The sequence below is a fragment of the Dreissena polymorpha genome, chromosome 13 (assembly GCF_020536995.1).
Source record: "Dreissena polymorpha isolate Duluth1 chromosome 13, UMN_Dpol_1.0, whole genome shotgun sequence".
Classification (NCBI taxonomy): domain Eukaryota; kingdom Metazoa; phylum Mollusca; class Bivalvia; order Myida; family Dreissenidae; genus Dreissena; species Dreissena polymorpha.
In genome coordinates, this window is record NC_068367.1 from 188284 (window position 1) to 204313 (window position 16030).

The window sequence follows — 16030 nt, forward strand, 5'->3', positions numbered from 1 at the left end:
TAAACTTCGCGTGAAGCCCGGAGAAAATGTAAAGAGGCAGTCGACCAAACAAGCTCGTTCCCCAATGGCGCAACCGGGTGGATCATGAAGGTTGACTTTTACAAGAAGCTGTTATTACCAAGTATTGTACAGATAAACCCCAGACCCGAGGAGGCCTATGAAAGCAAAAATGCCAAGTACGCAGAGCTGCTTGAAGAGGCTTGCAACCAACTAGGCTGGCGTGTTTGGTTGTTCCCATAGAAGTAGTAGGGGCTATAGGGTTTTGTGCTTCGGACAAGGTCACGGAACGTAAACGGAGGAACATTTTTTTAGTCCTTATATATATATATATAATAAGATCGAGAAGAACAAAACAAATTCAAGTACCTGTGACAGCTATACCAACATTGATGTTCCACCGTTTACGTTCCGTGATCTTGTCCGAAGGATATTAGTTCATGAAATTTCAACAGAAACAGCCATCAAGACGTTCGCTTGAAAGAATATTTTTGGATATAAAACGTGTCCCGAATTCGTTAGAGGGAAATAACTGTTGCAAGCATAAAATAACGCTAATAATGAGTAGCGGTTATTGTCAATTAGAATGTGTACATAGCAACCAATCAAATCGTTCCATTTCTCAGTGGTTTAATTTCCTGTGTTAATGGTCGTCTAACATAGCACCTGTCTGTAAGTGTAAACATAGCGTGTGGATATGTGATAAATAATCAGGTACATGCATAATTAATTATTCACTTTTGTACACAAGTAAGCACGCGTATTTACCGTTAAACCTCTACAGTAAAGCTGTCACACGAGATTTTTAGTAGATAAAATATAATGAGTGTTGTTACTGTTGTATTTGTTATTAACTTATTATGCATTTAAACATAAAGCTGTCATGGTCGATAAACTGTTCAAAATGTCACCAATAATCTAATAAAAATGGTGGTGATTTGTGTAAAACAAACTAAATGCATATAATGAATGCGTATTGATAATCATATACAGAACTTAATACTTAAAATTGTGATATTAAATTATATAATATTAACTGGATCGTATTTGACTATAGCTAAACAAACTTCAGCAGACAGTTTATATAGTATTGACATACCTGTATAAATTCGCGCCTGTCAAAAGTCATAAAAAGCGACATTTAAAGGTATGGTAGCCAGAACTAATTTGACTAATGATAATGATACAATATGTATGCTACAAAAGTTGTTTTTTTATTATTTTACTGTCAAATTTAATGTAAAACAAGTTAAGTTGCCTCTGAAGATCCAAAATACTTTCAGACATGGTGTTGCTTTTTAAATGCTCAATTTAATATAATTATAGAACTCACAATCATTATTGTTCCTTTATGATAATGATTTAATGGAATCAGCTGTTGTAGTAGAACAGTTGTTTTTTTGTCAGATCCATAAAAGTTTTGAATGAATACAATAAAAATGCATACATGATATGAGTGGTTACCAGACAACTCGCCCCAAAGCCAACTCGCCCCAGGACAAGTCGCCCCGAAAATCTGGACAAGTCGCCCCAAATATATTGGACAACTCGCCCCAATCGAAAGACAACTCGCCCCAAATAAAAGACAACTCGCCCCAAATTAAATGACAGCGTGCAACGTACTCTAGAAGGTCGGAGAGGCGTTCGTCTGTTGTTTTTTCTTTCAGTCTGAAACAAATAAAAATGAATCAGTACTATTACAAGAGACCAGTAATTTGTAAAGTAATAGTCTGAACGGTTTTTCGAATTATTTCTAAATAAGTGAAACGTGGCCATCCAGTTATTTTGGGTATTTCTTTGTGTATTTGTCAAATATATAATCTACCTCATAATTGCTGGTTCCACATGTTCCGCTGGCAGGAACGGTATAGACATGACCTTGCGGACAAAAGTGAATACAGTGTCGCGTTGACTGTAGGCGCTCTGTAAAATCAATGAAATACTATATAATAAGTGATATGAAACATCGGCATTTGTATGTGTTATTTTTTTCCTAGATTTATATAACGGCGAAAATTTAAATTTTCGTAAGTACAATCATAAAATTATTTATACACATCCATAATTATATTTATTACCTGGAGACCGAGGCTTTGCACGTGCCGCCATACGGCCTGGTTCCAGTGAAAGGCACATCCTTTAATTTTTGGGTCGACGAAAACTGTTTAATATCGTCAGAACCGCACAATTATAATCAAACTAATTCGCGGAAGGGAATATTAAATAATATACTTACGTGATGGATTACTGTTGATTCTGCAACCGGGGCGGCCATAGGAGAATAAACGTCCCCATTCAGAAATGTCGCGTCAGCACTATCAGGTTCTACTAACTAAAGGAGAAACATTTATGTGTTCAAACAACATAAACAGAAAGATTGAGTAATCTTTGTGATACAATATCAACAAAAATAACTGAAATTCAGAAAACGGAAAGCATTTGTTATGAGCGAATACCTGTGTTAAATCTGGGTCAACATGTGATACCCTTTCGTCCTCAGGCATACTATGAATAGTGGGAACGCTTCTGCAACATTCTGCACATAGAAAGTGAATTTCTCTTTCGCCTCTTGTTGCTGCTTTGTATTCTGCCAGGGATATACCTATGATTTAATAACAAATTCATAGTATGAACATTCAACGACAATATGGGATGAATATTTTATAACAATTATACACATGTGTAAACGTATCTTTAAATGACACATTTTTATTTATATGTTATACATGTTATTAGAGTTAAGCAGTCAAAAGTATATTTTAAAATGCCAATATGGGTGTAAGACTCGCGTTTCTGACTTGTATGTTTACATCTCGGGTACACCATATGTATGACACCTACTGTTTGATGTTATCTATTACAGTAATTGATAGAAAACACTTATTGATTAACACGTCTGTAATTCTCAATTAAAGGTAAAGTGTGGCATTCGTTATTGTTGTAGACAACATCGGCTCATGATTGTATCTCGGGTACGCCCAATTTATGACACATATTGATTGATGTTATAATTTACACTAATTGACAATAATTGGTAATAAACACTACCGGGGTTAATAGAAGATCTATCAATATACAAAGATTCGTGCCAAATCTGAAATTTATACTTTATTAGAACATTTTAATACAGAAAAAGATTTAATTCAAGCACGTACACAGTATCTTTAAATAAGAATCCTTAAATGTTATTTGTTCTTTTTATAGGAAAGCTTAAATGTTATTTATCAGTAGTAATAATAATTAACTTAATATATAATTGTTTATTAAAAGTTAGATCTCATATATTGAACTCGCATCGAATATGTTAAGAACATTCTCCGTAAGTAAACTAAATTCTGTGTATTTAGATTCAAAAGTCATGTAATTGTTAAACTGTCTTTCAGGTTGTATTTCACTAATTCCATTTCCCATAGGTTCACAATCATAAAACTGCAAATTTTCAAAGCATTCTTCTTGTATTTCATATAAATCAAACTTAGTAAGACTGGTCTCAGTTTAAAGACTAGAAATGGCGCGGCACTAGGCCGACGCGTATCCCCACGCCGCATGTTGTAAGTAAAATGAGTGAAAATCTCTGACCCAGCCCCACCCCAACCCCCATAACTTTCGACCCAGGGGTCAGATCAAAATCCAAATAGTTCACTGTCACACATATTGTCATAGCTACGATGTGTGTGAGTTTCAAGGTTCTAGTGCTAATAGTGTAGGAGGAGATATAGTGGCCAGGACGGACAGACGGCGGAGATAACCACATATTCCCTACGCTTTTTGAAAAGCGTTGGATAATAAATATGTCTTCTTTAAATAAATGCAGTCAAAAGTATAAGATCTCCCAACTTCTAAGAAAGTAAAAATTTTCCAAAAGGAAAGCCATCTGGAAAAACAGAGTTTCAAAGGTGAAATTTGAGAAGCATGGTTGCAATGGCTAATAGGCCTTGAACTCCTTAGAAATAGGCACTACTTTCGATTAAGTGTAATGTTACCTTCAGTTATATACATCAGGCACCTCACATGCAATCCTTTTTAAATAACATGTGCATAATTTGCTGTCTTTCCTTTTCGGACATCCTTACTATCATTGTGCTTTCATCCTTAAAATGAGTATTTATGTGTAAAAGGAAAATGTAACACAGTAAGAGTTGGTCTGGACCTGCAAATATACAAAAAGCACCTGCATCAAGCAGTTTTCTCATAACATGCCCTAAACATATTAAATAACAATCAGCTGACTGCGTGAAATGTGAAAAAAAAAATTGTTATGTCATAACATCATATTGTTTGTATTTCAGCCCTCAAATGACTTAGGGTCCATGCGTCACCATGTGGTAACTGTAGTAGACCCTCAGTTCCTTAAAATTTTGCCTGAAGTGCCAAACAAGTTGTGAACTTTACCTCACCATGGAAGGAGATTTTGATGAGAATGGCTGGGCCCACATCCACGTTGCGGCTAACAGGGGCTTCACCAAATCAATTGAACGCTTTGTTCATGCTGACCTTGATCAGCTGGAGCTCAAAACAAATGATGATGTTGGTTCAACCCCTTTCCTGATAGCAGTTTCAAGTGGTAATATTGATTCTATACAGTGCTTAATTAATCTTGGCGCAAAGGTTAATGCCATTAATAATCACAATCATGGAGCAGTTGAGATATGTGCGACAAAAGGTTACATTCCAATTCTTCAATATTTCATAAAGGCAAAGTTTGATCTGCTGCCAGTTTGGAAGAATTTGTTAAAATTTCTTTCCTCGGAATCAGAAGAAGAGGCAGAAGCAGCCGGGAAATGCCTGCAAACTCTTACACTGCCTTCAGATGAAGGTGTTATAAATCCATACTGGGAAGAGCTGTATAAGAACGGCTGCATTCCAACAATTGTCAAAGTAGCCAAGAGTACTCTTGCTGATGACTCTAAAGTCCATGCTTTCCATGTGTTGTTAAACATTTTACAGAAGCAGGAAGTTAAGGAGCAACTTTTTAGCTCCGGGGGTATACCTGCATTTGTGAGATTACTCAAATCATCATGCAATACGGCCATCCAACTCTCTGCTCAAATTTTAAAGGAGATGGCAACATTGAAAGAGTATGCTGACAACATGGTTCAGAACAGTGCTATTCCATCCCTATTAAAAGTCATGCAGACCGTGAAGGAACAGGAAGTTCTCATAGAAGCTGTTGACTGTCTTGGAAATATTGCCATGGCAAACCCATCCCATCAGAGCCAAATAGGACAGCTGCCTGGCTCTCTGCAGACGATCACTGATTTGTACAAAGATCAAAAAGACAAGGGACTCTTGTTTTCATTGAATAAAGCTATAGGGAAGATAGCCAACAAAAATGTTAGCAACCAGAACACAATTGTGGAGTTAGGGGCTGCATCATACGTTGTGGTTCTATGTCGGACAAAAAACAAAGACTTGCAGTTGAGTTCAGTGGAGGCAATACACAGGTTAGCTGAGGATAACTCCAAGACTCAGAGGGTGATACTGTCTGCAAGAGCCCAAGACCATCTCATGCAACTGTTAAAGAAAACACGAGTTGAAACCTTACAAGAGAAAACAGCAATGGCCTTGTGGGCCTTAGCTGGAGACAGTTTAGATGAAAAAAGAAAAATGGCAGAAAAAATGGAGGTTTCTTTGCTAATTGAATTTGTGAACAGTCTATCAGAAAACTTACATTTCATAGGATCTGAAGGCTTAGGTGTGCTTGCTCAAGGACCTCTGAACTCTCAGACCCAGATTGCAGATGCGAATGGCATCCATCCGTTGGTTCGCTTGCTGAGGTCGGATAAGGAGCATATTGTGCTAAGTGTTATACGGACGCTGAGATACCTGTGTGTCGGCGTGGGCTATGTGCCACACTGCAGGAACCAGAACACTATCTCGCAGTCTCGCGGGATCAAGTTCCTTATTGCTCTGATGGTGCATTCGAAGGAAGAGATGATCCAAGTGGAGTCAGCTGTCACACTGGGTTGTGTGTCCCTGGGTAAGTGGGTACCCTGGTGTCGTTTATTTTGGAAAGGTTTAAGGTCCGTAATAGGTACAGGCTCCTATTCAATAGGGGAGGGGTATAAAAACTGGATTAATCTTGTGAGGTTATCTACAAATTTGCCTTATCCATGGCATTCACTCACTCAGCTCAGTTAAATGTTTAACACTGGAAGTAACGGGTTTCAACGAAAGTGTTGATGTTTGCAAATGAACATTTTCAAAACTATATTATATTTCAAAAAGAGCACGGGAAGGGTTAAGAAAAAAGAAGCAGGATTTATTACCTTGCTGTTTCACTTAAGAATTTTCCTTTCAAGTATTGTTTGCTTTAGTCCAAAGAACTTCCATTGTTTTTAGCCCAAGTTAGTACCATTGAGTCTTGTATGCAGCTTATGTTTATTCTCAGCCCTGGTTTTGCCATGTATATTGATGGATTAAAAAAAAAAAGTTAATGTCACACTAAGAGGCCAAGGATCAAATTGGGCTAAAAAAAGCTTCACAATTAATTAACAAGCAATTGCCAAATATTGAAGAGTTTAAAATTAAATTGGCCAAAATAATTACTTACAGTAATACATATACTAAATTAATTCTAAAACTGAAAATGATATAGACTTTATAATGGATTCTACAGTTTATTTGGTTCCTCAAAAGAAAAAAGGCAAAATATACAATTATGTTTAATACTCTCTTTCTTTTCATGTTTTTTTTCCTTCTTTTTATCAGATGTGCATTGTTACAGATTTACAGTAAAGCATAATTTTAGAGCATTAATTTATAGCTTGTCTTTTAGACAATGCTTGAAACCTCATTAGCACTCAGTTCATTGAATCTTTTGTAAAATGTTATTGTTACCGGATCTAAAACCATTATTCGGTGTTAAAACCACAATGGTTACAGTTATACACTGAGATATTGGCTTTTCACATTTTAACAAGCCTGGTCTCCAATATATTTGAAGTATGAATGGTACTGGGTCTTTGTTGTAATACTTGTATAATAATTGTGGGGTAAATTGTTTCAACTTTGGGATTTATTTAGAACGTGTTATTTAAGGGTTTTTTATTCAGCTGTCTGTGATATTTTTCTCTCAAAAAAGACAATGAAGAGTCGGACCGATTTTTAAAAATAAATATCGGACCAACTCAAAATTTGCTTTGCTTGTAAGTCTAACCAAAACTTGAAAAGTCTGCAATTTGTGTTTAGTTGTTAAACATTGCAATTAAAACCAATACCAGTACAATATCCAATATGTATGACAATATGTAGTCATAAGAACTATTGTTTTCTTCATTTTTAAGTATTATTTAAGGTCATCAGGCAACATTGAAATAAATCGGTTCAACTGTATTTCAGTCAATTATAATAGTGAATATTGTTATTATCATCCAGGGCTTTTTTTCGTGATTTTGGGAAAGTGCCTGACTTTCCATTTAGGGAAACAAGAAATATCTTTAAAAAAGATATACGGCGTTGATTGTGGTCGATGTTTATGAACGATCAAAAGTTATCTCTATGAGATAAAAAGTAGCGGATGCCTTTTTTCTGCGCAGTTGTTAGCTACATCATAAGCAAATCAATTACGGGGTGTTGCGCCAGATTTCGTGGCTTATTTTGCTTTATGTGATATTATTACTCAGATATCTATATTTACAGAATAGAAAAACACAAGAAACATGAAAATAAACGAGTGCATATAGGTCAGCCGGCAATACTCGAATCTTATTTAATTGCATAATTATAGTATAGCGAATTATTGTGGTCATGCTTAATAAACTGGTCTAAATGGATAAATATTTCTAATTAATTTTATCAAAATTGGTCCTTATCATGCAAATTTTGAAACCATATTAAAAATCGATGATTGACATACCACAATAATATCGCCGAATATCTTTATTTAGTATCTTTCTGATCAAAACAGACTTCAAGTGCACAAAGTTTACGAGACGGCGTTTATATAAAGATTTCTGCAACTGACCGCAAACTGACCTTGATACCTTGCGGATTGGAATGCAATGCATTACAGTCACTACGTTATTGTCAGTAAGACACAATGATCGCAACCCCTTTTGCGAACTCCGGTGATGAACTGTATATAAACTCTGACTTTCACAAAATGACCGCGTATTGACCCGAAACCTCGCGGGTTGAAATGCAATGCAAGTAAGTACTAAATATGACAACATAGCCTTTAGTTAAACGCTTTTGCGCTGGTAATTCTCTGAAAATAAAAGGTGAACGCACAAACTGTATTTATGTCGAAAATTGATTGTAAAACTGTTCTATCTATTGGGCCTTTTCATTAGAGATAAAATTGTTTCATGCAGTAAAACAGTGTTACAAAGACGCGGATATGTTTCCAATGTTCTGGTGTTATACTCAAATCAGCCAATGGAATAAATGAAGTGTATTCATTCGTACCTAGCCGCGGGAAATTTTATTTGAGTATTATTGGACACTTACAAAGGTCAAGTCAGGGTGAAAAGCTGGCTTATTCAGCTTACGCCGAAAAATTATCGTCAAAACAGATATTAGGGGGAAGAAATTACCCAAATTACCCGAGCTTTAAATTTGGGAAATTTGCATCATTTAAAGAAGTTCTCTAAGGGGTTGGCGCCTTTATAAGACCTTTGCTTAAGAAGAAAAAAAAGGCCTGTATAATCAATATCAGAAAAGTCATATTGTTGAAAGACAACATTTTTCATCGTTGTAAGTATTTAGGTAATACAAATATTGTGTTTTATTTTGTTTCAAATGGGGCAATTTTTATGGCTTTGAAGTGTGAACTCAAAACTATTATTGTTTATAATGATCCCAAGATTGATGTAAGCAGTCAACAACACAGTTATTATTGTTTAATATAACTGTTTTATAAGGAAACTAATGCATACATGCAGATAACTGCTTACAAACAGCATTACATACATGCTCAAAGGAATATAATGTGCCTTTAAATTGCAGTAAACAAACAGTAAAACAAAGATCAAAATATTGATTCATTTATATGGACATTAAATGGTTATCCATTCTGCCTGCAAACACAATACATATCAGCTATGACAAACACAATGGACTGAAAGAAAGTCAATTGTCTCTGATTAATTATTGTGCAAATCAATCATTAATTAATTGCCAGAAACTTCAGATTTACTCCATCAATCAATGAATTACATAGACAGATGGCAACTATGGTATTTTCTTAGAAAGAAAAAGTTGTTAGAAAGTATATCAGCACTGTAACACTCTGAATTTGAATCAGTTCATTCTATTGACTGAAATTATGTTAACAATTAGTTAACCCTTGGTAAATTAAAAGTACAGCAGCACTTTAGATGTAAGAAAAGAACATTCCCATGCGAAATGAAGGCCATATGACCATGGTATACCATGGCTAAACCATGGTCATGTGACCATGGTTTACCATGGCAAACCATGTTTTGTTAAATGGCACCACAGTCTTTGGCCATGGTCATCATGACCATGGTTGACCATGGTAAAATACCATGGTCGACCATGGCATAATACCATGGTTGACCATGGCCAAATACCATGGTCATGATGACCATGGTCAAAAACTGTGGTGCCATTTAACAAAACGTGGTTGGCCATGGTCATATGACCATGGTAGACCATGACCTTCCTTTTGTAAAACGGCACCAAGTGGTTTCGACGGAAAAAGGCTGATGATAACTGCTGGAATTTCTGCAGGAATTTCCTGCAGAATTCCAGGAAAAAGGTCAGGCAAGCCTGATAGTTCTTTTTTTTAACCAAAACTAGAAATTAAAGGCAGTTTCACTTTAATAATTAACTTTTTGGCATTGAACACTTGTGTGGAAAGGCTCATAGTCCTGGAGGGATGTGTCCATGGCCATTGAATTACTGAAAGAACTTAAAATATATAATTCAACATTGTAATAAAATCATTAGAATTGCTGACAGTCTTCATTGGCATGTAAGTCAACAGTTAATGAGTATGAAATGATTGGTTATGTTTCTGATTTTGTTGATGACAAAAACATTCATAAAGCAGAGGAAAGAGTGATACAATGTAGCAAAATTGGGAAACATAAGTAAACACAGTGCCAAAGAAGTTGAAATGGAACCAATGGCTGATCAGTTTAGACGTTAATTTATTAAAGACTTACATTTCCAAATATAACATAAACCACGTGGCATCATTCAGCTTGCTTCCGTGTCAACTTCCTGTGCACACAATATTCTTCCTTTGTAAAAACAGCAATCAACCCAGGCAAAGGGATGACCATGGTAGACCATGGTCGCCATGGTTTTTGATGGTTGACCATGGTATTTGTTTGTCATTTACATCAAATATGCAATAATGTTAATTGTTCTTGGAAGAATTAAAAGCACAGTTTAAGAAAGTTTTAAGGACATCTTATTTCAAGAACAGTTGAAGATGATATCAAGAACACAAACATGTACAACAATTAACATTATTGCATATTTTATGTAAATGAACATTAAACACCATGAGAACACTTAAATGAAAATAAAAGTAACTTTGTCGATCATGGTCCATGTTTTAATTTACCATGGCCAACCATGGTCTATATTTTGTCACCATTGCCGACCATGGTCCATGTTTTTTGTGACCATGTCCAACCATGGTCTGTCTTTTGTCACCATTGCCGACCATGGTTAACCATGGTCACCATTGCCAACCATGGTCCATATCTTTTGCGACCATGGTAAACCATGGTCCTGATCATGTTCCACCACGGTTTTTAATGGCTGACAATTAAATACCATGGTCAACCATCATCATCGTTTCGCCTGGGTTTCAGTCACTGTCATAAATTTAAGAAATAACTGAACTTGTCAATAAACTACTGTTTTGCTTTATTGTGTCATGTTTAAAAACTTCTGTTTTAATAGACTCATTTTACGGCTCCCTGTCAGATTGTCCTAATTGCAAAATAATACCGGGTTGCTTCATAATATTGTCAAAATGACACAGGCATTTGAGTTGAATCCATCTATTCATTCTGTGAATATACCTTCCAGAACCTTTTGAACAGAATTCATAAAAGTTCAGTACCAGGTATTATTACAAACATTGTGTCAAGCAAATTGGTAATTTTGTTTTTAATCTTAAGTCTCTGAAAAAAGTGGTTTGTTTTTTTAAAACATTATTAAATATTAAAAGAGCAAATAGCCTGTGTATTTTCAATTTGGTGATGTACAGTCCACTCTCGTTATCTCAAAGTCGGCGGGAACAAGAAAAAATATCGAGATAACGAGAGTTCGAGATATCCGATTAGGCGTTTTCAAAGAAAAAATGAGACGAAAATGAACCTTGTTTTTAACACCTAAATACCTGCTAAGTGGTCTTACTAAAGCCGTCACCGTGTGGCATAATACTCTCTACCTGATATATACACGTTTTTACGAGGTACGATTAATTTTGCTATTTAAATGCTTAAAATGACGTTTTAAGTATAACAGAATTGCATGAACACATGCGGTTATAATTTTTCTAAACTGTCGAGTAAACATCCGGTAATGTTGCTATTTAAAGTTATGATGCAATTTACGTCCAATCAAGACGAGGGTTTTCCATCTGAACATGCGTAAATTACGTTCCGGAATACTGAACTGTACATGCACATTTTGTAGTTTGAAATGCTAAGTTCAATCGATTATTAGTACAGGATAAAATAAAAATGAAAAGCCATTTTGAGTCTTGTCTTTATTACTCAACATCCCCAGATCTACATACAGGCTGTGTATTATTTGCAGTTAACTGATGTTAAAGTGACAGTTAATGTGACAGGCCTTACTCAAGTGTTAAGGGCTAACGACATTACACACGTGTGATCATTGATGCAATTAACGGATCAATTTCCTACCGCACAGTATCGTGAGCAGCCGGGCAAAGCGGGGCGGTGAAGAATCAAAGAAATTTGTTCTCACCTTTTGCCAACACTGGAACAGTTATTCGCACTTCGAGATAAACCACAGTAAATACATGTAAAATCGGGACTCGGGACAAAATATTTTATATCGAGATATCGAATTATTCGACATAACGAAAATCGAGATATGCGATGTTTATTTATATAGATAAAGAAGGAAAAAAGTTGGGACATTGAACTTACTTCGACATATCGAGAATATCGAGATATCCGATGTCGAGATCACGAGAGTGGACTGTATATGAAAACGAATATCATACAAAAAACTAACAAGATAAAATTGAATCATAAAATATTCCTCAACAAGGTTATCAATACTGTCTTAATGTGTTACATGAATAGGAAAAACTCAAGTATCAGTTTTATAAAGTAAATATAAAGTCAGATCATATTTTGTTATTTATGTAAATAAATCATATACATGTATATAATTTTAATATAATGTCAAATTATTATGATTTTATTTCAATGGATGTAAATAAATAAGGAAAATACCTTTGCTGTAAAGATCACAAGTTTGTCATTTTTAAATCTGTATATAAAATATTTGTGGTCAATACAATTTCATTTTTATCAGTTTGGAAAAGATTTCTGGAGCCTTCAGGAAGTCTGTTACAAATGACTAATACCATATCAGCTAGAAGAATGTGTACACATTTGATTTATATGTTTTTCTGTAAATGTTAGTTAAGTTCTTTTTGATAAATGAAAAGATCAGTTAAAAAGGTCATTTTTTATAGATTTGGTGATGATACATTTTCAGTTTGTATGCCATCATAGTTGTATATAATGATACAAAATGGAATGTGTGTTTATGTCAAATATAATAAACTGCAAATGTAATTAAATATTTTTATTGTATTTTGAAAACAAAAATACATATGAGTCGTGCTATGTGAAAAGAGGGTTTAATGCATGTGACTGAATTGTCATTCCAGCATGATTAGCCTGTGCAGTCCACACAGGCTATTCGCGGATGACACTTTACACACACTCAATTAAACCCTCTTTTCACAGAGCAGAGCTCATATAGATATTTGACAATTACCAAAAGCTCATCAAGCTATCACAGAGATGGGTTAAAATAGATTTGAACTTAACTATAGAATGATGAATTTGTATTAAATAAATAATCAATTGCATCAAATAAGCAAAGCAAATGGAAACTGCTTTAAAAGAAGAATAAAATGTCATAGTAAACACTAAATAGACATAAACAGTGGAAGGTTAAACAAAGAACAATTGTTATATATCCCACTTAAATGACAATTATTATAAATTACTTGTTCTATTAGGATAATAATACAGAACATTTTTTTGTTTATTGTTTTATATTTTAAATTACTAAATGAATCTTTGTAAGTACCATATGTTTGAATTAAAATCAATAAATCTGTCCTACACTAAAATATTGAACAATCGCAAAGCATGGTTTGGAATTTGATATGCACTCGGGAGCTCATTCAAGTTACAAACACTTTGCAAACGAGATTTAGTTGTAGATTAACCTTGTCAATTTTAAATGGGAATCAAATCTTCAATCTTAATTCCCTCATTCAAAGTCCAAAGCTCATAAGCAAAATATTCTTACTGCATAACATAAGTGTATGTGTTATGTCTTTCTTGTTCCAAATTTAAAAAGATAAAAATTTCATTGAAGAGCTCTTCTTTGTGCTCCTGAAAATTGAGAAATTTGTTGAAAAAACAGTCAGATTAGCCTTTATAACACAGGCTTTTAATTTAATACATGCAAATTAGCATAAACAAAGATTTGATCTTGACTATAAAGTGTTTATACTGGGAGTTAATTGTATCTTGAAAATAGCAAGTTATCAGCTCTTAATAAATATATCTTATCAATTTCTTGTTTATTGCAGTAATTAAAATTGATTCTGTTTACAAATAAACATGTGCTTGTTTTCTTAAAATATGGTATAAATTATCCCTCTCCCACCCAGAAGCAATGTGAAAATGGCTATGCGCAAACAGCATAAAACCAGAACAGATCGCGAGTAACTCGCAGTCTGTTCAGGTTTTATGCTGTTTGCTGCTCATCAGTAGCTAAGGGTTGGAAATGAAGCCTTTAAAACTTGAAGTTAGTAAGAAAGGTATTTAAATAAAATTAATGTTACACTTCCTAAGGGACTACAAAATCGTCAAAATACGTATCTAAGTGGTAAAGGGTTAAGAAATAAACATGTGCTTGTTTTCTTAAAATATGCAAATATTTAGCCCATCCCTGTTGGTATAAATGATAATAGTAAGTCTTAGAATGACCTCAATTTATTTATCAGACACTTAAAGCGACGTCCTTTTCACAGATTTTGGCATGTATTGAAGTTTGTTATTAAATGCTTTATCTTTATAAATGTAAACATTATATATAGGATCTAAAAAGTTACTGTAAAAAACAAGAATAAAATTTTAAGAAAGAAAAAAAAAACTCAACTGGGCTTGAACCACTGACCCCAGGAGTAAAAGTCTAAAGCTAAGACCACTCGGCTATCCATGCTCATACAATGAGTGATGTATTTTATACTTGATATAAGCAATCCTCGTAGTGTCATAAAATATAATGACAACAACAGAACTCTCCAAATTATTCTAGTTTCGTGAGCTTTATAATTTTCAGGTTATAAATCGTCAAAAGATGCATGTCAATGGATATTTTAGAGCATGGTACCCTGGATATGGAAAATATACTGAAACATACCTGGGAATTAAAGCTTACACTTAATTGGTCTTTGTCAGCTTTTTTTTCTTTAAATTTATTATGTTCATATTAATGTCAATATCCTGTAAAATGGCCTCTACATTATCGAAACTCCTGCTCAAAAAAGCATTTTGAGAAAGTTTTTATTCTAAGAGGATTTTGTTTCGTATTCCATGGCGCGTTTTACAACATCAGATTTTAGGCGGGAATAAAACTCAGGTACAGTCTAAATTGGCCAGGTATGTGTTAGTATATTTCCCGTACCCAGGGTACATTCAAGTATACTTAAGAGTACCCAAGGAACAATTGTTAGTAGTATCGAGCTTACAATGACGAATCAAGCAGCAATTAGGCCACATGAGTGTTGATGAAATTATATAAAGACTTTGTTTAATAAGTTAAGTAAAATTAGGATTGAGATATTCAAATGAATTGTATGTGTGTGGGTAGCTTATGCTGATCTTAAGTGGGATTGCATTTTAATGCCAGTTTGGTCAAGGTCACTGTTCCTCAACAATAGTCTTTTAGAAAAAGAATTTCTTCCACTAACTTAAGTTAGGATGGAGATTTTTTGCTGTAATTTTGTGTGAAGTTTGTGAACTCAGGCAGAGCAAGCTGAGTATTGCTTTGGGACCAATTGGATCAGGGTCTGTATAACCAGATTTAAAAAAAATCCACTAAATAAAATGAATTTGCTTTAAAGTATGATTTTTTAACTCAGATTTATCTTATATACAATGCAGGTAGCAAGGCTTGATTGGTCATTGACGGCTTGGGGTCTACTTTAATGTACCCCGGGTTCTTTTAAGTATACTTAAATGTACCCCGGGTATGGAAAATATACCAACACGTACCCAGTCAATTAAGACTGTATCTGAGTTTTATTTCCGTAAAAAATACGATATCGTATAACGCGCTACAAATTACAACCTGAGTTTTCTTCGAACAAAACCTGCCTCGACATCCTTTTTATGCTTCCCCAAAAAAAATTTGGGGGGAGCATATAGTCGCCGCTTCGTCTGTCTGTGCGTGTGTCCGTCCGTGCACAATTTTTGTCCGGGCTATTTCTCAGCAATTAATGACCGGAATTCAATTAAACTTTATGGGAAGCTTCACTACCAAGAGGAGATGTGCATATTATCAGCCGGTTCTGGTCGGATGATTTTCACAGAGTTATGGTCCTTTGAAAATTTCCATTAACTGTGCAATTCTTGTCCCCCATAACTACTAGACGTTTCCTTTTATCTGAATATATAGTGCAATATTGTAACAAAAAAAACCTTTTGGGAGCATCACCCGTCTCCGACGGTTTCTTGTTGTAGTATGACTTTCGATAATTATATAGAGGTCATTTTACAAAATATTAACATAAATATGACCATAATATTTGTAAAAA

General features: G+C 34.6%; 1 protein-coding gene across 1 annotated transcript in view; it reads left to right on the forward strand.

Moving 5' to 3' along the window:
• Positions 1-628: 628 nt before the first annotated feature.
• The window catches only part of LOC127856074 (ankyrin and armadillo repeat-containing protein-like), a 35432-nt gene continuing 20030 nt past the window's right edge, over positions 629-16030 (forward strand). The window contains exons 1-2 of the mRNA XM_052392063.1: positions 629-711; positions 4287-5977. Of these exons, the coding sequence (XP_052248023.1) occupies positions 4396-5977 (1582 nt within the window). The 5' untranslated portion in view covers positions 629-711; positions 4287-4395. The remainder of the gene's footprint in view (positions 712-4286; positions 5978-16030) is intronic.